At 42.6% G+C, this 23,926-nt stretch overlaps 1 protein-coding gene and 1 long non-coding RNA gene across 6 annotated transcripts in view; one reads left to right on the top strand and one right to left on the bottom strand.

Annotated features, from left to right (window-relative positions):
• Position 1: 1 nt before the first annotated feature.
• NFIL3 (nuclear factor, interleukin 3 regulated) lies at positions 2 to 22,227 on the top strand. 2 transcript variants are annotated; one of them, XM_081880518.1, is made up of 2 exons: positions 2 to 293; positions 20,333 to 22,227. In XM_081880518.1, the coding sequence occupies exon 2, from the start codon at positions 20,532 to 20,534 to the stop codon at positions 21,918 to 21,920; it is 1,389 nt and encodes a 462-aa protein (XP_081736644.1). In that variant the 5' UTR covers positions 2 to 293; positions 20,333 to 20,531; the 3' UTR covers positions 21,921 to 22,227. The 2 variants fall into 2 exon arrangements, with proteins under 2 accessions (XP_081736644.1, XP_081736645.1); XM_081880519.1 differs by lacking the exon at positions 2 to 293 and adding an exon at positions 953 to 970.
• The window catches only part of LOC309352215, a 38,392-nt gene continuing 25,297 nt past the window's right edge, over positions 10,832 to 23,926 (bottom strand). Inside the window, exons 1-4 of one of the 4 annotated variants that reach the window (XR_014161136.1) lie at positions 18,894 to 19,040; positions 18,005 to 18,095; positions 15,864 to 15,953; positions 10,832 to 13,071 (exon numbers count right to left, since the gene is read on the bottom strand). This is a non-coding gene — a long non-coding RNA (uncharacterized lncRNA). The other 3 variants (XR_014161135.1, XR_014161137.1, XR_014161134.1) reach the window with 3 other exon arrangements.

Here is a 23,926-nt window from a genome sequence, read left to right as displayed (position 1 = left end):
GCAGAAGGCGCGTTCCTCGGCTGCGCCCGGCTTCTCCACTCTCTGCCGAGCGCACATTCTCCTCCTGGCGCGCGACGGGAAGGACGTCTTCGGGCTGCTCCTGCTGCGAGGGTCTTTCTCTCTCTCTGCCTGCCTGCCTGGCCCCTGCTCTCGCTGCCTGGTTGTAGTCGAGGACCTGCTCGCCTCTCGGCCCCTCTCCAAAGCGACCGGCTCCGACGGGAAGCAGATGCCGACGGGATCTCCGGCGAGCGAGGCGCGCGCTCGGCCCCTCTCGGCCCGAGCAGCTTGCCCAGGTACAGGAAGCTTCCGTCGGGGAAATCGCTCGTCTGAAGGGGGTCCTTCTCCCCCCCCCCACCCCGCCCACCTTCCCTCGGTCCTTTTCCGACGAGACTCACTCTGTCCTGGGGTGCGTTTACCCTTCTCTAGACACGGGTTCGTCGGAGAAATTCGACCCTCTCCATGCGCCCGTCTACCTAGCAGTAACTTTTCTCGCCCTCTGGCACGTCAGCGCCGCCGGGACTCGCCGCCTGAAGGCGGCCGCTTTGATTGCAGCCCCGCTCGGAGCAGCTTCCCCGGCTCGGCTGGCTCAGAGCTCGGCGCTGCTCTTACATAATAAGGTGCCTCCTCCGGGGTGGAGGGAAATCGGAATTGGGGAGCAGGAGGAAAGCTCAGAGATCTTGCCACCATTCCTTCTTGTATGAGCAGGGATTGGTGGGGGTGGGGAGATGGGTGGTAAGCGAGGGCATGGATGGGAGGGTTGGCTGAAGGAATCGTTGACGGGCAGCAAAGGATTAGGAAAATGCCTTGTTAATAGTGGCATGCGCCTTGGAAGAAGAGTTATTTGAAACGCACCCGTTTCCCCCTGGGGAGCATCTGAAGCGCCCGAGGGGCTGGCGGGGCTTGTTATTTCATCTCCGCGCATTGCATAATCGGTCCACGGCGAGTTATTGGCGAGCGCTTCAGAGAGGAGGTGAGCGTGCAATGCTTTGGTAATTTTGGTGCAGCGTTAGGGAATACGGTCCCCATTTACACATCTCATCTATTTCTGGATATCTTAGGGAAGGTCTGCTTTTTTAGAATAAAAAAAAGCCCCATGATGAACTGGTGCTGCGCGTGAGATTCCTTGTTTATTCCTTACGCTGCGTTCTTTTAAGCTGCTAGAGAAAGGAAGACACGTAACAACCGCCTGATTCGGGGCTGTTCTGATGTATGTTATGTGTATGTGGGGGGTGGGGGAGAATTCGGTTGATATTGGCCCGTGCCTTTTGCTCCCTCTTGGCAGCTGGTTTTCAGGCACTGCGTTTCCTGATCGTTCCTGGAAATGTTGCATTATGCAACCACGGCATTCGCTGGCGGCCAGGTTAGGCAGCTAATTACGCGATTTGATAAATCTCGCCACAAAGAAACTAGAGCAATCTCGGCCTTAAAATAAAACCACGATTTCCAAAGTCATCCCTCTTGCATCTCCCTCCCCTGTCGGAAAGTAGATCGCTGCTGCGTAAGTTGGAGAAAGGCAGCTCGGCTTGTTGAATGTGTGCCACGTCCCTTAAAACGAAAATTGTGCACGTCTATATTTAGCCCTATCACATTTGAGCAATTGTGGCTCCGTGGGCTATTTCTGGTCTTTTCTCCAGAGCTGTGCAAATAGACGTTCAAGGACATTTGCTGGCGTTTTCAACTCCACGCCTTGGGAGACGTTTTGATAAGGCTGGTATTTTTAGGAAGGCATTTCGCTCACACATCAAGTGGCTTGGTAGGTGTTGGCTTTCGTACATGATTCACCGTCCTCCATAGATATATATATATATATACATACATACACAAGCTTGTTACGCATTTCGGGGGAAAGTGAGAGGTGCCTCTGATTTCGTCGTAGCCCCTGCAATTTGCAACCAAGAACAACAAAGTCGGGCTGGCGTGGGGGGCGGAGGGGGAGGGTGCGCGCGGGGTGCGGAGTCTTTATTTCAACATATGTGACGGTCGGCGTAACGTTGCAAAACACACACCCAACAACAATGCCCAGCCTGATTTAGGTCAGTAGCACATTTCAGATGGCCAGAATCCCAGCGTGCGATCGAAATCTATGCCACTCTCGCAATCGTGTCGTTTTGCAACTATTAAACCCGTCTGGGTGGGGGTGGGGGCTTGCTTTTTCTTAAAAAATGCGGGGGGGGGGAGAGAAATCCTGATGCTGAATCACTCTAAAAATATAAGAAGGTTCAGAAATCCAAGGTTTGCGCGGGGGTGGCGAGGAGCTCGGGTTCGACAATTGTTGATTTTCTGCTAGTGGCTCTTTTAATGAGAGAGAGACCGAGGTCTTTCTGTATTCGAGTCAGAGCTCTTGCCCAGATTAACAAGGGTCCCACTGCGACCCCTTAGAAGTAACCGGCGCGTAATTCGGGTGCGTTTGTGCGTTCAGAGGACAGCTAAGAAGTGCAGAGCAGGGAGGGGAAGAACTCCTTCTGGACTCGGGAGAGCCCGGCGCTTCTCCGAGGCTGGGGGCGTCGGGCAACGAGGGAGCTTGCGCTGCCTGCCCGCCTGCCGCCCGAGGGCTCTCGAGCCGCCTTAGGCGTTGGTTGTTATGACTGGGGCCGGAGCGCGCGTTGGAAGGGGCCTGGATGGCGCTGCTGCCGCCGCGCTTTGCATTCCTTTGTTCTGCGAAGGGGGGGGGGGGTGGAGAGAAGGCGAGGCAGAGCTCCGGGGAGTGTGGCGGGGAGAGAGGGCGCACAAGAGGAGGAGACTGGCGGGCTGGAGCGGAGTCGGCGAGAGGAGTAAATAAGGCAGGAGAGCGGTCGTTTTGCACGGACAGGGAGCGCGAGCAGAACAAGCTGGCCCCGGGGAGGGATGCGGCTCCAGTCACGTAGTGTGTGTACTCGCTGTTGCAACGACGGGGGGCGGGCCCAAGAGCTCCTCGCTCTGGCTTCTCCACCCTCCCGGGCCCCGCTTTCTCTCCGCCCCTCCAGACTTGGCAACGGAGCTGGCAGCTCTCACGTTTCCTCCCGAAACAGAGCGAAGGTTGGGCGCGCGTGTGTTTGACGGCGACCCTCCTTGGGCAGCCCGGAATGCCGCCCCTCCTTGGGCGCAATTGGCTGGCGAGGAGCTTTCTCTCCAGAATTTTTGCTCTTGCGCAAAAGCGTATGGGCGTTTGCGCGCGCGCTCATTAACTTTCATGTAAACTGTGCAGAAACGAAAAGTCCCAAACACCCCATTGTGTGTATAAAGGATGCCTGTTTAGCTCCCCTATAGCACAGTGGCTTCTAAGTAAAAAAAAACAAAAACAAAAACAAAACCCAGCCCCCCTTCCCCTTTCCTTGGCCCAAGTCTTTCCTCGGAGATTTTCCACAATTCAGACTTCTTAACCAGGTCAGTGTTATGGGAGGGATGGGGGCAGCATTAATTCCTATAAGGGGTGCTTACTGGAGGTGGAATAATTACTTGTTAAAACAATAGGGATGTGTGATGAGGCTCATATCCATTTGCAGATTCTTACCGCCGCCGTCCCCGCCCCCCCCCCCCAAAAAAGTGAGCAGGGGATACTGCAAGTGGCATTTCCAGAAAGGAAAGGATTTAACTACTGTACCCAATGGTGTTATTAGTTTGGTAATTTCCCTGCATATTCAAGAGTGCTGCTGGGTTTTGTTTTTTTACAGTAGCTATAAAGTAATTATTGCTAACTGCTGCCAGGAAAACAAGCTTTGCCGGCACACTTTAGTGCATTTTTACTCAGAGGTAATTCCTGCCCTATGCATGGTACTTGTGTTGAGTAGAGCTTACTCCCAGGTCAGGAAGGTTGTCTGCATACTTCACCTTTAAAACACACTCTTTCTCTCAAAGCATGTTGGACATTGTAGTAGGGCTGAGCAATGTCCGGTTTTCAACATTGTGATATATCACCAGCTGTTTACTGGATGTACCGATATATCATGATGTCTCAAAAAAGGATGGAACTATGTAGTGGTGAATGGGGTAATGTCTGGGCAACTGCTACTACTTAGGAGTCTAAAATGGATACATTTTTACTTACCTTTAACATAGTGTTGCAACTGTTATTTTGTAGTACAGAGCAACGGGGGTGGCAGGAATGAGAGAAGTGAAGACCGGCTTCACGCTTTTTCTCACATTGCATTTTTTTACATAGCACGCACGCACACACATTGCTGTTCACAAGATATCGTCATGCCAAATATTATGAAGCTGTTACCACAATGTGGTCTCCAAACAGATTTTGGACAATGCACTGATACATTGCCCAGCCCTACACTGTAGTTTGTTAAGAGTTGCCAGGAATTGTAACCTGGTAAGGGGTGAACTACAGTGCCCAGAATCCTTTGAGAGAAGCAATATGCTTCAACTTTAATGTTTAGCGTATACACAGCCTTAGTGTGCCGAGGACCAGGCAAATCCTGGAGGTTAGGCCCTAAAGGACTGGGGACTAGGCAGCAGTTAGTCTAGTTATATGTGTTGCCCAAGTCAAAGCATTTCCATGATTTCAAAACAACTGTATTCTATTGGTTGAAAGAAGAAATGAAGGGCTGTAACACAGTGGCAGGGCATCTGTGGAGAACCGCTTGTCTGATAATCTGGAGAGACGCTTCCAGTCAGTATAGATGGTTTGGCTTAGTATGAGGAGCATCTTATGATCAGAGAATAATTCCAGTGGTAAATGTTACACAGCTAAGTCGTGACGGATGACTTCAGGTGTTGTGTCACAGGTGTTATTAACCTTTGTAGCTATTACCACACAAGTGTATATAGTTAAGAAAAACTCCAGCAGCATTGCACTTATATATATATTTACTTTACCTATCATTTTAAGTCTGTATTCTCGCCCATTATAAGGATTAGAAATGTTTGGGTTATTTCCCCCTTCTATTGTCTGATGCTCCCTGTTTTTGTTGTAAGAATTCCTGGCAGTTTAACACTGGCCACCCTCATTTCACAGAAATCTGGCAGTGCTGATAACCTTGCAAAGAAGTTTAGGAAGTCTTGACTTCAAATGCTTTGCCATTATGTCTCTGGGCTGATCCAAAGCTTGCTGAAACTGAGTAGGCAGCTTCACTGCTGACTTCATTGTATTGGTGCCAATCTGAAGGCTGTAGTTCTGAGTCAGGCACCCAAATAATGACATTGAAACAAATGTTAATGTGTTGCTATTTAAAAGCATGTATTTTTGGCTAAACCTTTAGGGCTAATTTTTCCAACCTTTTAGAGCGAGAAAATATGACTATGTCGCATGACTATGGCCACAGTTTCATGTTATTTTTAAAATGGGTACCCATATTTCTGCACATAGAGAACTTGATGTAATCTGTCAGTGGGACATTTCAGAAGTTGAGAAACACATGTAACATACAGGCATACTAATCAAAGAGTTGGAAAACCTGAGGATTGAAGCAACAGCATGCTTGGGCAGTGGTCTCAAGGCCAAGGATAATAACCCTGTGTACCACGATCAATTTGGCTGGAGTCACCATTAGTCTGGAGATGGTGCATCACCACTGTTCTCCCAGCTCTGCATTGCCCTGGAATAGATACACACCACCATCTCATCCCTATAGAAACTTCCACAATGGTCTGTGAGATAACAGAGGATCTTGGTGATGCCACTCACTTCCTGCCTTGCCACTGTTAACGCTTTTGTTCATTGCTCATTCCTGCCTCAACATTCCCCCCCCCCCCCGGACGCTCAGCTTTTGTGCCCACTGTAGCAAGGATTACTCATAGTATATATGTGCTCTAAAGCTATTTGCATCCTTAGAGGAAGATGCTGCACCTCACCACCCAGAATTATGGTATCTACTCTTCAGGAGTCTTAAATTTTAGTCCCTTACGTTGCCATGATTTCATACCTTTTCCTAATGGTCACAACCCAGCTGGCTAAGGGTAACTTTTGAGAATATATATATTTTAAAATTCAGTTAGTTTATAGTTATTGGAACCATAGATTAAAACAAAAGATTGATAGATTTCCCCATTTCCCCTTGGAAATTCATCACAAGGTAGCAAAATAACCCAATGGCAAATTCACTGTAGGCCTGGCTAGATTCCCTTTGACCAGACTTTCTTAAATGTGTACTCAGGTGACTTCGGAGCACGCAATGAACATAAACGTAGAGCCATATAACTGTGTTTCCTTATTACTAAACTTCCTTAGTAGACAAAGCGATTTTTTAAAGAAAAAATGTGGGTTGCCTCATGTGCATCTCTTGAAAGATAATACATGTGTAGACAAAGAACCATGACGGGCAATAGTCTTCTAAAACGTCCTCACCCAACATATTTACATTTATGCATGCTGTGTTGTGGTAAGATGAAATAACACAATACTTAGTGCATCATATAATTGATTAAATGGCCCCAGAGTGCTAGGTCAGTGGAATAAGCAAGCTGCAATCCTGTAGTCATTTTACCTAGCTGTTGTTTGTTGGCATACATCTGTCTTGAGAGACAATGGAATGTGCCTCCAGGGCAGAAGGTGAGGTCAGACCTATGGAGAATCGCAGTGCATGCTGTGGCTGCAGAGACTGATAACTTGTAACTACTGCCTCCCATGCAAGTCTGGGTAGTGTGTATGGAGGTCCTGGGCTGCCCGGATGTGAAGACCTTCTTGGCCTCGCCGTTGTGGTCCAAAGGAAAGCAGAGCAATATATTTGGCATCAGCTTGGCTGCAGGAGTTGCTGGGAGGAGGCGTACAAGACAGTCTCCAACTGTCTTAGGAACTCCACTCCAGATTTGTGTGGGTTTTTACTCCTTAGCCTTTTCTTCTCCCGAAGATGTCCTGCAAGGCGGTAAACCCCGTTGAACTCAATAGCATTTATTTCTGAGTAAACATGTATAGAATTGTATTGTTCATACACCCAAAATTTGCCAGCATGCCATAGTGTATGAATGCAGCAGAAGGACAAATAAAAATTTACTTAGGTCAAAAATTCTTAGATTTCAATTGTTTTCAAGTTGCAGGTTTTAATTGTTTCCATCAGTTGCTGGAAATACAGTGGTACCTCTGGTTGCAGACTTAATCCGTTCCGGGGTGCCATTTGCACCCCGAAAAGTCCACAACTAGAGCACCTCTATTGCGCATGTGCGCAGCGTGATCAAGCGCTTCTGCGCGAAGCACGGAGATCGCTTTTGCGCATGCGGCAAACCTGGAAGTAAACACTTCTGGGTTTGCCGTGTTTGTAAGCTGAAAGTCCGTAACAAGAGCGGAACGCAACACAAGGTATGACTGTTATGAAATAAGAGTAGACTTATTTTTAATTTTTTTTGAGTGATACATATGCTAAGAACATTCAAATAGTCAGTGGATTTATTTGTTATATTTGTTAGTCCCTCCCTAGCCTCAAATGAAACTCCCAAGTGATTTACAAAAAACAAATTAAATGAATTAAAACAACTTGTGCCCTTGCTAATTTATTTATTTAACACACTTGTATACCACACTTCCTTATACTATATCAGGCTGGTGAACAGCAAATAAGAAAACAACTCAAGGAAAAGACAGATAAAGTCTTAAAGCAGATTAAATTTGCTTAATACTAGCTCCGATGCTATATATTCTGATAACTACTGATTTACTTGACTATTGAATTTTCCTCAAGCCATGTCATAATTTATGTACTTGATTTAATAATATGTGGTGTGCACCACATACGTTTGGAGGATTTGCTGAGTATTCTCACTCACTGTAGCTGTAATTGTGTCAATGTTATTGAAACAATTTCAGTTACATTTTAACTTTAATTTTCCTCCTGTAATTATTTATTCAGGATAAAATGGATCACAAACAAGCTTCAGGATTGTTTGTTAAATACACCCTTGACTTTTTATACAGAAGCCTCAGAGATTAGCTACAGATTAACTAAGGAACTTTCTTCAGGCATAGGAGATGCTTTAGGCATCCCTGGAAATCTTTATTCTGAGCCCAGCAGCACACACAGGTTTATTGATCAGTATTAACCTGAACTTTAATTGGTGCCCTTTCCGTATGTACTAAAAAAACTGGCCAGCACTTTGCCTGTGTATATGTAATCCTGAATAGGGTTTGGCTCCAAGATTTAAATAGTATTGTGAGGAAATTTATTCAAATCATGAAGAGTTCTCATTATGTAAGGTTTCACCTCATTTTATTGCCACAAACATCAAATTTTGATCGTGTCTGAAACTGAGGCTGAGAAATAATGATTTGCCCAAGGCTACCCTCGGAGCATGATTCAGATGGGGGGAAAATATGGGCCTGAAATCAATTGGCCAATGCCGGCTCTCAGGAATGATACTGATCCTTTATGCTACCAGTTACTAAGGCTGTGCATTTGCTTTGGACCAAGCACAAGGTCCATAAATAGCAACACCCTAGTGGTCCTGGGCCCTAAGGAAGTTAGATTAGCTTCAACCAGAGCCAGGGCCTTTTCAACTCTGGCTCCGGCCTGGTGGAACACTCTGCCTCATGAGACCAGCGCCCTGCAGGATCTGATTTCTTTCCGCAGGGCGTGTAAGACAGAGTTGTTCTGCCTGGCCTTTGGCTTGGAGCCAATTTGATTCCCTCCCTCCCTCTCTTTCTTTTTTCTTTTCCTTCTCCTCCTGAGATGAGGCATTTTAATATTTTAATGTTTCAATATTTTAATGTTGTATTTTAATTTAGTTTTAAGTTGTAATCATTCAACTTGTTTTTATTATTGCTTGTTAGCCGCCCTGAGCCTGGCCTTGGCTGGGGAGGGCAGGATATAAATAAAAAAATATTATTATTATTATTATTATTAGGCTATGCTTCAGAGACATTCAGCTTGCCTCTAAATTCAAAGTAACTTGGGTCCAAAGTTGCCCAAGGTGACATGGGCAGGTTCTTTGGCTTCAGAACCACCCTGGAGCTTGAGACTGGTGTTACTTTCCCACCGTGTGCAATTTTATGCATTCCTGTATGCCCCCAACCCCAAAATACATGGAATGTCAGGGAAAGTGAAGGAAAAGAGGGTCTAGATTAATGATATATTAATATCCACAGCGTGCCAGCATGTATTACACCAATGTATTAACAGGTTTCTTTCTATTTTTAATTTCCATCTATTATTTCAGGGATTGCTGACTAGTCTTCATACTGTCCAGTTTTCTAGAATTAGTATGTTTTAAGATCTTGGTTACGTGTGTGTGTGTGTGTGTGTGTGTGTGTGTTTTAAGGCAACGGTTAGAGAGTTGTTAAAAATCTCACAGCCTCCCATAAACAATGTGAGCTTACTCAGGATTCTTGCAGTTTATCTTCCCCTGTGAAGGAAAACAGTGCTAGCCATGCATGCGTAATCTCTGCAGGAAATCAGTCACTGCTGCGCTTTTATCTTTCGCTTATTTTAAACTGGGCTCCCTTTGCTAAAGGTTGTGCAAACTTCATTTATGTAATGACGTTCTTTTTCCCCAGTTGGCTGCCTTGTTGCAATTATTTTTTTCCTAATCTACGGTTATTATAACATCACAGTGATGCAATAACCTGAACAATGAAATGTTTTGTTGAGGGCTGTTGCATAAAAAAACCATTAAGCAACAGATCTGACTCATCAGCTTACAGATTCTTCTTGATGACCTTGCTATCAGGTGCACAGCCTTTTGTGTGAGAGAAACCCTATGGGTCTTCAGGTGAAGGTTCAAATGATTTTAAACCATTAGTACTTTTAGTTTGAATGTCACAAATTTATCAAGTGAAAAACTTGCTACTTTAATCAACACTGGTAGCCGAAAGCTATGGTGCTGATAACACCAAGGTTGCAGGTTTGATACCCATACAGTGGTACCTCGGGTTAAGTACTTAATTCGTTCCGGAGGTCCGTACTTAACCTGAAACTGTTCTTAACCTGAAGCACCACTTTAGCTAATGGGGCCTCCTGCTGCCATCGCGCTGCTGGAGCACGATTTCTGTTCCCATCAGGAGGCAAAGTTCTTAACCCGAGGTACTATTTCTGGGTTAGCGGAGTCTGTAACCTGAAGCGTATGTGACCTGAGGTGCCACTGTATAGGATAGCTGCATATTCCTGCTTTCTAATGGGTTTGGACTGGAAGATCCTTAGGGTCCCTTCCAACTCTACAATTCTATGATTCTAAGAAGCAATAGAAATTACATTATATTTTTATTTAGAAAATTGGCAATAATAGTCTTCTGAGGCCCTCCTTCATGTGCTTCCTCCTCGAGAGGCCTGGAGGGTGGCAACACAAGAACGGGACCTTCTCTGCAGTGGCTCCCCATCTGTGGAATGTTTTCCCCAGGGAAGTTCGCCTGGTGCCTTCATTACACACCTTTAGGTGCCAGGTAAAAATCTTCCTTTTTAACCAGGCCTTTGGTTGTCCTGATCAACATCCTATACCCTTTAAAAATGCAGCTCTTTTTTGGGGGGGGTGTTATTGGGTTATTGTTTTTATTTTGATTATATATATTGTGCTCTTTTCTGTGAACTACCCTGAGACCTCCAGGTGTAGGGCAGTATATAAGTTCAATGAATGAATGATAAATAAATAAATAACCAGGGCAGCCTATGGCACCATCCCGCCCCCCTTGCAGCCCTTATTCTGCCTTCCCAAAGCTAGGTAAGGAAGGTGTTGGACTTTGGGGCCTCCTGTCTTCTTCCCAAAGCCAAGCTAGTGTTTCCTCAGCTTTGGGAAGGAGGTGGCAGGGCTCTAGGACCCTGTTTCGCTCCCCGAGCCCCTGCACAAGGCAGTGTGCAGCCCATGGGTTCGGTGTCAAAGTACTCTTGTGGCCCACTTGGCATGAGAAGTTGGACTGCCCAAATGTTTAGCATATTATGTAAGAGAGCTTTGCTCTGGGAAATGGTCCTTTTGACAACCCCTGACTTGGGAGAGGATTATATTATGAAATACAGTGGTACCTCGGGTTAAGTACTTAATTCGTTCCAGAGGTCCATTCTTAACCTGAAACTGTTCTTAACCTGAAGCACCACTTTAGCTAATGAGGCCTCCTGCTGCCGCCGTGCAGCCAGAGCACAATTTCTGTTCTCATCCTGAAGCAAAGTTCTTAACCCGAAGTAATATTTCTTGGTTAGCGGAGTCTGTAACCTGAAGTGTATGTAACCTGAAGCGTATGTAACCCGAGGTACCACTGTACAGTGCCAGTTATATCCATTGATGGAAATGAGTGACTATTAGCACAAATTAAGTCTGTGAATTTGTAAAGAGCAGTATTATGTGAGATTTTTAGTTACATGACAATCAAGTGGTCCCATCTCACAACAGGCTATAGAATTGGCCTTTGGACAGAAGAATTTGTGATCAGGAAGTCTGATTGCTCCTGTCTTAACTCCATATCAGGTAGATTTCACCTGCAGTCAACAATGAATCAATCTGATCCACCATTTGTATTTTTAACTTTCTATGGATTAGCCCAATGGATTAACTGGAATGCTGTGGAATTGCCCAGCATATATTTGCATTTTAAGTTACCCAAATGAAATTCTGGGAGCTGCAATTCTTGATGTAGTTTTGTATGACTTGTTGAAGTCAATAGAGTTTCTTGGCCTACTTAAATTAAACATATGGTACACAGTAGTGCTATTTAGAAGGGATGTAAATATGTTAAAGCAAAAAGACAGGTCCTTAGATTTGCAAGTATTATCGTTCTTTTATTATTTATTAAATTTGTATTAAATCAGTGGCATCAGTGACCTCAATGTGGTCATTTGAGAGTACACTAATTAATCCACCTGGTGCTGCTTCCACACAAACACCATAGAAATCAACTGGAACTATGAGATCAGTAGCTGAGGCATTGTGCTAAGGATAGCCTTTTGAGCAGATGGAAATATACAAAGCTAAGCCAGAAGTGAGCCATTTGTTTTAAATAGAATAGAAACTTTATTTGAGGATCAGCTTTAAAATTCCATTATCCTTTCACCTGCTCTCGAGGAGAAAAACAACAAAGAGGAACTTTCATTAGAAAGAGCCCAAACTATTTTATGAGTGAAAAAATGCCAAATAACCATAGGAAAATAAAATGAGAAAAATTCAATACCCCCCCCCCGTGTGTGTGTGTGAGAGAGAGAAAATAACGCAACAGTTGTTCCATTGCATTCTTTGAAACAATATAATGTAAGTGATGTGAAAACTGCCTTTTAAGACAATCCTGATCTGAAAATGGTGATAATTTGTGTGATTTATCTTTGGAAAGTATATTTGTTATTAATTAATTTGTAATTATCAGAACAAACAATAACTGTACTACTCATTCATGGTGACAATTACATCACTTTCCAGCTTTTCCTCTGGGAGAAACAGAAATATTGCAGCACTGCATGTAGCTCATATGCTTGAGAATTCCTTTGTGAATGTGATTTTCTAACACATATTAAGTAGATGACATTTTCTTCTAAGGTTTTCCTCTTTGTTTTATTTTCATAGCTTGTATGGAGAAGAAATCTCTTGCATATGTGTGTTACTGACCTACAATTTAATTATATGCTGACCCTATAACCTCTGAACACTTCTGACACCTTTTGACGTGTGAGTGCTGTAACCTCAGCAGCAAAGGACCTTACAAAATCAGGGACTCGGGGCTCATCCAAACTTCCATTTGTCCCATGCTTACTATGGATGGCTCCAAGTGGTTTTTATTTTCTCCTGCCTCTTTCTCTGGGAAAACCCGCTGTTTACTGCTGAATTTATACAAACATCAAATCTGCCTAGAAAGCACGGGCAAATGGAAGTGTGGCTTAGCCCTCAATCATAAAATGATGGCTGCATTTGTATGCCTTCCAATAACAAAATGAAACTCTGTGTTGTAACATAAAACATTGCATTTCCAATGTGGTCACTTAAAGTCTAAATTCTGTAGAATTTAACTTAAAGTTACAGACCTGTTGCACCAGGCTTCCCTAGCAAGTAGTCTTTTGGTTACATAGAGTTTATCTTGTTAATAGCTGGTTGTATCTCTGTTCCAGCTTTTGTCCCCACCTCCATATTAGGCATGATAATTCTCTTATCCACATTTCTTTGCTGGGCTAGCGATCTCACTTCTAAAGCAGTGTACTCAGCTTTTTCTCTCCATTTATCTGAAAAATAGGAATGGCGGTGTTTCTCCTTTTTCTGAAAAGTGTAGAAATCATATTAATGATAATGTATCACTTGCATAGCCTTTTTTTTTTTTTTTAGAATAGCTCATCACAGGGTTATTATAATGATGGACTCAGTAAGTATGAAAAAGCAGCCTACTTATTAAGCCGTCTTATTGAGTCCTAAAAGCTCTGTGATGGCAACTTTAGTTCTATTTTACAGATGGGCAACTGAGGCTGAGATGTTCTGCAAACCAGAATTTGTGTTCAGTGTGAATAGTCAAAATAGGTGATAACACTCTCAGTTCAGCCAGCTGAGATAATACAGTCATACTTTGGAAGCCAAATGGAATCCGTTCCGGAAGTCCTTTTGACTTCAAAATGTTCAAAAACCAAGGCACGGGTTCTGATTGGCTGCAGGAAGCTCCTGCAGCCAATTGGAAGCCGTGGAAGCCCCATCAGACATTCAGGTTCCAATTATAGTTTGCAAACCGGAACAGTGACTTCCGGGTTTGCAATGCTCGGGAGCCAAAATGTTCGGGAACTAAGCTGTTTGACTTCCAAGGTATGACTGTAATTGTCTTGAACACGGGAACAATGGAAATTTAATTTTGTTGATTTAAAATGGTCCGGAGGTACTGTCATGATAATGGTTGTAACTCTGACTTGAAATATAAACAGCATTTTACAAGGCACTTATTCTTGAGAAAATGTTAACACCTGATGTTAGAAGGCTGAAGAGCAATAAAAAATGTTTCCCAATAGTAGTGCAGCTAAGCCACCAGCTCAGTTTAAAGGGATAGAATAGAATCGAAGAGTTGGAAGGGACCACGAGGTTCACCAAGTCCAACCTCCTGCCATACAGGAATCTTTTTGCCCAATGTGGCGCTCAAACCTACAACCCTGAGATTCACAGTCTCCATGCTCTACCAACTGTAATATAAAGAGTCTCTAAAATGTTGTGACTTCTGTCCTATAAAGTGTGGAGCTTGGAACTGAAGAATAGCCAACTAAAACAACTTTGTTAGCTCCTTTGATGTTAACTGAAACTGTTCACATGCTTAGAACCAGATCTCTGTGTTTTGCCCCTTAGAAGTGAAAATTTTGTGGGTTGTGCAGGAATTAGTAAAGACTGCAAGGTCAGCTCCGTCAATAGAATCCATTAGAAACTTTCTTACCGCTTGGGTATTTATCAGCGTTGGTCTTGGGAAGTCACTTCTATTTCTTTTACTCCAAGTGTTATATAATAATAATAATCTGATCCTTTCCACAACCGATTCAAGTGAAAATAATACATAATAGCAATCCTATACTCAGAGGTAAGCCCCACTGGGTTCAATGAGGCTTATTTGAAGATAAGTGGGTATGGGATTACAGTCTAATTGTGCTTGTGGTGGAAGCAGGGAGGACAAGAGAGATTTCGACATATTCAAAGCTGGGATGTTGATAAGCTGCAGCTATATTGTTGCAAAAGTGAGGATAGTTGGTTCCCAAAGGCCAATCCTTTTGCAGCTCTTTGGCATCCCCCTCCTGAGATCAAACCAGGTCCCTACTCAAATACTTATCCAGTCACAATCAGGCCATTGCCATATTAAAAAAAAAAAAAGGCATTAGTAGTATAAATCTGTGGTTACAATTGTATAATGAAGCAGACAGTGCTGTGTATTGATTGTTTCATTGGCACACAACATGCTACAAACAACTTCCAAAGTGTTTATAAAAGCACCTGAAATTTCAAGAGTGACTAATGTAAGGCAGCATTCAAAGTTGGTTTTAGACTCCCCCCCCCATTTTTTTTGAGGGAGGGAGTGATAAAATAGTTGCAAGATTAATCATAGGGGGAAAGGGCTGAATTTGAAATACAGTAGGAGTCATGACCGTACATACTAATACTTTCCAGAGAAATTATAAGAAATAGCCAAAGTAAAATTAGCTTGTTTTTATTAAATGCATTTTGATCCTATTGTCAGATGAAATTCTGACTCACACACACAGTGTGACTAACAAATAAGACTTTGTCTTTTCCATTTGGATAAATGCTGGCTTAACAAACTGTTCAAGGGAGCTATTGATAAGGCTATTGTAGCTTTGCCTGTGTTTGGTGGATTTACCATTAGCATGTTATATAGAATAGGGACCCTTTTAAAAGGCATTGTGTGAGAAACAAAACCACTTAAGGTCTGTGGCTAGTGTAAATATTAGTTTTGTTATCAGAAATTTAAACCTTGTTAGCCTCAAGAATACTTTTCTCATTGAGGAAGGAAATCGCACCTCACCTTTCTTTCAATTATTTTTGAAAGGTCCAGGGGAACAAAAGAAAACCCCTCTCTTTGAAATAAAGATTGCAGTGTACAGCCTAAATCTACCAAACAGTGTGGACCATTGGTTTCTGTATCACCATAATGATAATGCTTGAGTTCCCCTTATAATTACTAGATATTCCACACATTGCTTCAGTCTAATAACCTCAACGGACATGCTAGCTGGACCCCCACATCCTTGGGGCTTCAAGGGGACATTATGCTGGATGCCATGGTAGTTAAAAGTAATTTTGCATAGATACTGGATAAATAAGAAAAAAATGCCATGTTAAAAACTGAAATCTGATTCAGGTAATATCTGCAATTAATGGTGTTGGTTGCTATTTTGCATCTGCTTCAAGTGGCCTAGGGTATGAAGTGGCCTTTATGTAAAATGTTAAAGTACCCGTTCCCCATCAGAGTGTTTTCTCCACAGGGTGCCACTGTCATGGTAAGCCCATCCATTTAAACAGAAGGCCTTCCACATTTCACTTTAAGGAACCCAAGAGTCTGCCATTGCCCATGCCTCTATGAGCAGAGTTGCTCCTGTTTCTTGCAAACAGTTGCATGCCAGAGTCCTAAGGTAGTGCCAAGCTGTTGGATCCTGTAATATGTACTATGGAAGGTCCTTCAATTAGAGGGATTGGCATGTCAATGCATTTGGTACAGCTATAAAGGTAAAGGATCCCTGGACAGTCAAGTCCAGTCAAAGGTGACTATGGGGTTGTGGCGCTCATCTCGCTTTCAGGCCGAGGTAGCTGGCATTTGTCCACAGACAGCTTTCCGGGTCATGTGGACAGCATGACGTAAACCACTTCTGGCACAATGGGACACTGTGACATAAGCCAGAGCATACAGAAATGCAGTTTACCTTCCGCCACAGTGGTACCTATTTATCTACTTGCACTGGTGTGCTTTTGAACTGCTATGTTGGCAGGAGCTGGGACAGAGCAACAGGAGGTTACTACGTCGCAGGGATTCAAACCGGTGACCTTCTGATCAGCAAGCCTAAGAGACCAGTGGTTTAGACCAAGAGGCTCAGTGGTTTAGTGCAGAGCTGTAGTGCACCAATGGCAAAAGCACCCTGCGGGCAGAGGAGAGACTACTTTGGCCTGCTTCACATTCTGTTGCATCCTTAGACTGTTTTCCTTGACTGATAGCTTATATATTTATTCCCAGTTACAGATAGGTAGCCGTGTTGGTCTGCCATAGTCAAAACAAAACAAATTCCTTCCAGTAGCACCTTAAAGACCAACTAAGTCAGTTCTTGGTATGAGCTTTCGTGTGCATGAAGAAGTGTATCTGAAGAAGTGTGCATGCACACGAAAGCTCATACCAAGAACTGACTTAGTTGGTCTTTAAGGTGCTACTGGAAGGAATTTGTTTTATATTTATTCCCATTTTGAGTAGATTTTGAGGTATGAAAAAAACCTGCGTTAGAATAACTTTTGTCATCTGGATACAGTGTCAGAAGTTGTTGTTAGACGAATATTATTTCACTAATTACTTAACAGTAACAGTCTTGTCATTTATTGAGTGAGCCAACCTGAGTTAATACATTGCATTCATTTCCCTTTGGTATGAATTGCAGATGAGATTATTTATGCCTCGAATGTTGCTCCATCTGGTGAAACTGAGAATAGAAACATTGAAATAGGAGCTTTTAAAGTTACCAAATATAGAAGTATTATGTGGTTACAATACCAGAAAAGGCTGGTCCCCTTTAATAGTGTTTTGGATGTGGATTTGAGAACCTAGGCTTCAAATCTAAGGTTGACCACAAACTCATGAGCGGTCTTTGATATATTGCAGAACCTACGTCAGAATTTAATTTGAAAATGACAATAATTATTACATAGTTTATATAGGGATGCATTAAATAAGGACTTCAAGCAACTTCAGACTTTGACAATTCATTTTGAAACATTTGCTCTGACTTAGCAGTTGCGCTGCCATTATAACACCCTTGCAATACCAACAAGATTGAATGCTTTTCCTTTTTAAAATGATGTTGGTGGACAAATTGGGAGATGTCTTCCTAGGATTTTTTTTGCTGATGTTGCATGTCTTAGCTATAAAAGTACTATGTAAATAATTTATAATGTCTATCTTTAGAAAGATTTCTTAAGTTACTGTAGCTGTAAATTGCTACAGCAATGTTTTCAGATCAAGGAAGCAGGCTTAAAAATAAAATAAAATCAATGGTTTATCACCACCACCACCACCACCACCACCTGGTAAAAAAGGTGCACTAGAGCCTGCTCTCCATAACTGACACCAGCCATTCTGATATGAATTAATTTGATAAATTAATATGAAGCATACTTTTAGCTTGTGAATGAGACCTGGTAAATTAGATTTCATGCGGGCATCAAACTTGACATAGTTCTCTGCATACTTTTTAAAAATGTACTTGGCTTTCCAAACTGATATTTAACTTTCCTCTGTCACCAGTACAATCTTTCAAAGCAACTAGAGTTTCAAAGCAGCTCTTGTACACTGACCACAAAAGAAAGAACTAACAGAAATAGCTTTTATTTAGGAGAGCGGAACATAAATTTGGACAAATACAAAGGAACAGAAAATAGTACTCCATCTAGCATACTGACTTATTTAATATTTTAGATTGCCTGAGCTTGTGTAAAATACCTAGGACAGAAGTCTTACTTGTGCAGTTTTTAGCCTTTTTCCTTCTCTACCTCCATCCTTTGTATTTAATACCTTTATAACGAGTGTGATCACTGGAGTTCCACTCATGCTGGAGAAAGGGAGCAGGGAGGTATTTCTGTTGATCCATGCCAATGCAGACCCCTGTAAAACTGCCCTGGAGGATTGTGGGATTCTCTATATCACCCTGGGAGCTTTTTCTTGGGTTCCAGGGAGGGAATCAACTCTCTCTCCTTCTTCCAGCAGAGAGTCTCTGCTAGATTTTGATTCCCTCTACAAATGAAAAGAGCTCATCTTCCGCTCTAGGAGAGAGACTGTGGGATCAAACCCAATATTAGTTCATTCTTCACTGGAAAACATCAGAGTAGAATGCAATTCCATACAGAAATGGGATAGTACTACATATTAAAAGGACTTTACCATGTAATGTGGAGTTGATTGAATGAAGGAAACTGGCTCAACAGGGATATTGGAGGCACACAAAGGTCTACTAAAAACGCTGGAAACTGCTTTTATACCAAGTCAGAGCATTAGTGCATATAGCTGAGTAGACTCTGACTGGCAGTGCCTCTCCAGAGATTAGACAGGAGTTTTCTCCAGCCCCACCAGAGAATGAATCTGCAAAACATATGCCCACAGCTCTTACCACACAGCAAATGGCTGTGTATGCTTATGGTGAAGGTGGAGAAATCTGAACTCTGTTGTACCTTCCACCATGGGACGTAGCCACAAATTTTGTTGGGGGCAGGCTTTTGTTATGGAGGGCAGAACCTCAGATTTGCATTTATTTTGATTGGTTATTTGGGGGGGAAGCTGCCCCCCAGCCCCCCTTGGCTATGCCCATGCCTTCCACACTCAGGTACAACACCCGCAAAGGAGAAGATCATACCCTTTGTTATGCAGACTGCAGAATTCACAGCTGAAACTTATAAAAAGCAAAGCCTTCTTTCTGACTCTTGGCAGGGGACCACAATGACTGTATTCATGGAAATGATGACAAGCAAAGTGACTCCTGCTAGCCCAGCTATGCACTCTTGCTCACTTGTTAGGAACTTTGATGTGTATTGATGTTACAGACCCATACAGGGCAGAATCAGTCACCAGCAATCAATTTAAAGTTTTCCAGTGAAAAGTGAAGTAATTTCAGAATCATACGAATTACAGTAGGGGAGCATAGCAGGGAAAGTGACTAACTAAAATCTGCAAAACAGAAAGGATTTTCTGGAATTCATAGTGATTATTAGTATTCTGTCTTCCGTAAAGGTAAAGGTTAACGGGACCCCTGACCATTAGGTCCAGTCATGACTGACTCTGGGGTTGCGGCGCTCATCTCGCTTTATTGGCCAAGGGAGCCGGCGTACAGCTTCCGGGTCATGTGGCCAGCATGACTAAGCCGCTTCTGGCGAACCAGAGCAGCGCATGGAAACACCGTTGCAGGGATTCGAACCGCCGACCTTCTGATTGGCAAGTCCTAGGTTTAACCCACAGTGCCACCTGCGTCCCTTGTCTTCCTTACGTCTGGCCTATTAATTATATGCTCAATGGTTGGAGGTGCTACTATGGTCTTAGCTATTCCTTCCTCCCCTCGCTTTCTCGTGCACTGTGGTGCTGCAGATAACAATTGCTGCTCCACACCTTGTGAGTTTTTAATTTTTAAGCAACCCACAATATGATAGCTAACCATGTCATTGATGTTACATGTTGTTAGGCCCATAGTTTGCACAAAGAGCCAGGTTCTATGAGTTAATTATAGCTGCTTCTGAGTGAAAATCTGTCCCATCCCACCACCCCTCTGGCCCAAAGGTGATATGAAAGTCAGGCAAGGAAAATATAGTTAGGCTATACTGACCTATATATCAGTAATCCATATGTTGCTATTATTTTGGATGGAAAATGAGAAAGAGTAAACAATACAGATTAAATTCAAGTGAGTCATAGTTACACATTCCAGTTTGTGGTATGGCATGAGGTGTTTTCCACAGCAGTAAAAAATCTACTTGCTGAAGCTAAGTTGGTCTAGGTCTGATCAATGCCTGGGTGGGAGATAGCCTGGGAAAATATTAAGTCACTACAAGTGAATGTGGTTAGAGCTTATATAATTTCCCATTAACATTATCTTAATTCTTTTAAGGTATGCAAGTACTATATACCTGTTTATCTGTTTATTAAGATATGCCCAATATGGTAAAGCCATTCAGTGATTTATGACTTGAGCTTTCTTTCCTGAATGAATAACTAAAAGATACTCTGAATAATATTCACACATACATTTTAAAGACTGTAAAATCAAGAAACTAATCATTATTATTATTCTTTTGTGTGCCACAGGTGTTTTCCGAAGATTGTAGGCTGAACCTACCCAGAAGCAATTTTTACCAAGACGACATGATGCTTGAGATGATGGAACAAATGGGAGAATGCTTATGGATTTAAAATTACTGTATTTATCCAGTTGTTACGGTTCAAGAAGTCCTAGAAGATTAATTTATCCTGTTACTATTTGCACACCTACTAAAAATTGCTTCTGATGCAGCTGAGAAAAATGCAGTCCATTAAAACAGAACAGGCACCCGCTGATACAAGTAGCAATGTGGACAAAATTATGGCACTTAGTTCTACATTAGGAGATGTATCTGATGACCTAGCTACCGGCGATGAAATGCTACTCAGTGAAGGAGGCATTGCGAAAAACAAGTCTTCAGCATGCCGGAGAAAGCGGGAATTCATTCCTGATGAAAAGAAAGATGCCATGTATTGGGAAAAACGGCGGAAAAATAATGAAGCTGCCAAAAGGTCTCGTGAAAAGCGGCGGCTAAACGACCTTGTATTGGAGAACAAACTAATTGCACTGGGAGAAGAAAATGCCACTTTAAAAGCTGAGTTACTTTCACTGAAGCTAAAGTTTGGTTTAATTAGCTCTTCAGCATATGCCCAAGAGGTTCAGAAGCTCAGCAATTCAACAGCTGTTTATTTTCAGGAGTACCAGAATGCCAAATCAAGTATTAACTCTTTCATTGATGAGCATGAACCACCAATGGTGGGCGGCAGTTGTATATCTGTCATTAAGCACTCGCCACAAAGCTCTTTATCCGATGTGTCTGAAGTGTCATCAGTAGATCATGCTCAAGTGAGCCCTATACAAAATAATTGCAAAAATCCTGAAAATAAGTTCCAGCTCATAAAGCAGGAGCCAATGGAACTGGAAAACTATGCAAGGGATTCACGAGATGAAAGAGGCTCCTATACAACATCCATGTATCCAAATTTCATGGGGAGCAACTTTAGTGGCTACTCACATTCCCCTCCACTGTTGCAAGTTAACAGATCCTCTAGTAATTCTCCAAGAACTTCAGAGGCTGATGACGGTGTTGTCGGAAAGTCATCAGATGGAGAAGATGAGCAGCAGGTACCTAAAGGCCCAATCCACTCTCCTGTTGAACTTAAAAGCAACCATGCCACAGTTAAAGTCCCAGAGGTGAGCTCTTCTGCACTGCCTCATAAGCTTAGAATTAAGGCTAAGGCCATGCAGATCAAAGTGGAATCATTGGATAATGACTATGATGCTACCCAGAAACTAACGTCACCAATTGATATGTCATCTAAAAGGCATTTTGAACTCGAAAAGCATAATGTGCAAAATTTGGTACATACTTCTCACACTCCTTTCTCTGTCCAAGTGACTAATATTCAAGACTGGTCTCTGAAACCAGAGCACTGGCACCATCAAAAGGAATTAACTGAAAAAAATCAGAGTGGCTGCAAAACGGGAGCGGCTGACATTAAAGACAATTCCTACAAAGTGTCTGAGACAGAGAACTTGTATTTGAAGCAGGGCATAGCAAATCTGTCCGCAGAGGTTGCTTCACTTAAAAGACTTATAACTACACAACACATCTCTGCTTCAGACTCTGGCTAAATGACTACTGAATAAATGCTTATTGTTTTAAAGGATGTCATTTGCAGTAGATTGATATGTTTTGTATTATGCTGAATTTTCACTGGACTTGTGATGTCATTTCACTGTAATGTTCACATGATGTCTGATGGTGTCTTTTCGTGCACAGATGACTATAAAGACTAGATTGTCATGATCACTATGCCTTGTGTATAGTTAAGTAGCCTGTGCAAAGGCTGTATATAGTGAACATTATTTTTCTGTCGTTCTGTTACTATAAAGTGTGAAAGTTGCCAGTTCCAATAAACAATTGGTGACAAGCACAGAACTGGTATGTTGTCGGTCCATTTCCATTAACATGTAAATACCCACCACAGTCCTGAGAACCATCTCCATTATCTTAGTTATAGGTGTCTTGATGTATGTATTAGTTATAAGAGAAGAGTGTTTCTCTCCCACCCTGCCCGTGGCAAAGCCCTATGCTCCCCTATGCTGCTTGGGAAGCTGCTTTTTAACGTCTTTGAAAATTAAATGCCATTTCTGACACACAGAAATGGGGAGACGGTGGAATAATACTGGTTTTCCTACAGGGACTGGATAACAATAACAACAACAAAATATTATTTATATTGCACCCATTTGGCTGGATTTCCCCAGCCACTCTGGGCGGCTTCCAACAGAATATTAACAACACGATAAAATATCAAACATTAAAAACCTCCCTAAACAGGGCTGCCTTCAGATCTCTTCTAAAAGTCATAGTTATTTCCTTGACATCTGATGGGAAGGTGTTCCACAGGGTAGGCACAACCACCAAGAAGGCCCTCTGCCTGGATCCCTGTAACTTCACTTCTCGCAGTGAAGGAACTGCCAGAAGGTCCTCAGAGCTGGACCTCAGTGTCTGGGCTGAATGATGGGGGTAGAGAAGCTCCTTTAGGTATACTGGGCCGAGGCCAGTATACCTCGGTCAGACCAACACTTTGAATTGTGCTAAAACTGTCTGACAGAATGGGTGCGACAAGAAACAAACTATGTTCTCCAACCTAAGAGGTTTAGAGATGCTCTTGTAGTCCAAGAAAATGAGAAGCTGAAACCTGAAGCCTTTAGCAGGCAAATATTTTAGTCATCATAGTTTTACTTGTTTTATTTTTATTTATGTTTTATTAAATTTGTATCCCACCGTCCCAAAGAACCCTGGCGTAGGAAACAACAAACAATGAAAACATCTTAGAAACAATTGCAATACAGATGTAGACTTGGAAAAATCTCAACTTAAAAGGCTTGTTGAAAGAGGTAGGTCTTGAGTAGGCACCAAAACGACAACAGAGATAGCAGGGAATTTCAAAGGGTGGGTACCACAAAACTAAAGACCCAATTCCTTCACTGTGTGGAAAAGATCTCCTGGTAAGATGTCATCTGTAGGAGGCCCTCACCTGCCAAGCACAGTTATCAATTGGGTATTTCTTGTAATAGGGGTTTTTTTTTTTTGCAAAGAACATTTTTTTTGCAGTCTCCAGTAGCTGTTAGTGGCTTACTTATAGCAGACATCTTATCTATATAGTATGATGTTGTTCTTTGTATGTATTTTAACCCCACTTTTGCATTTTGACATCTATTCCTGCCTCCAATAAAACTCAGTTAATATTTTTGTTTCACTTACCAAATATAGATGCTAGTAATCCATTTTGTTGTAAGAGAGGTTTGTTTTCTACAACCAAAGGATTTAATTCACTCAAGAACGACTTGTGGTCTTTGTCATACAGTCTGTTGCAAACCTGTTTCAACAGGAACTTGACATCAAAATGAATTGCAGTATCGTGGGCCACATTCTTCAGAGCTTATTAGAATTCATGTTCTAGTTACTTTGTTTAATAGTCAGGGATAGTCTGGCTTTTAAGAGCCACTGCAGTCTTCCGAACCCATATTTTCCTTTCCTTAGATGATTTTCTGTTTCTTAAATAATATACCGTAGATTCTCCCCTGGTCCTCAAGTACACTTTCATCTTAAGAGAACGCTGACATGTCCT

Source organism: Podarcis erhardii (genome assembly GCF_964252035.2).
Source record: "Podarcis erhardii genome assembly, chromosome: 11".
In the NCBI taxonomy this organism is placed as follows: Eukaryota; Metazoa; Chordata; class Lepidosauria; order Squamata; family Lacertidae; genus Podarcis; species Podarcis erhardii.
This window is presented reverse-complemented; position numbering and strand designations above follow the sequence as displayed.

Bases quoted from the DNA above. Each gene is read 5' to 3' on its own strand.
- NFIL3 (XM_081880518.1), top strand. From the start codon at position 20,532: ATGCAGCTGAGAAAAATGCAGTCCATTAAAACAGAACAGGCACCCGCT.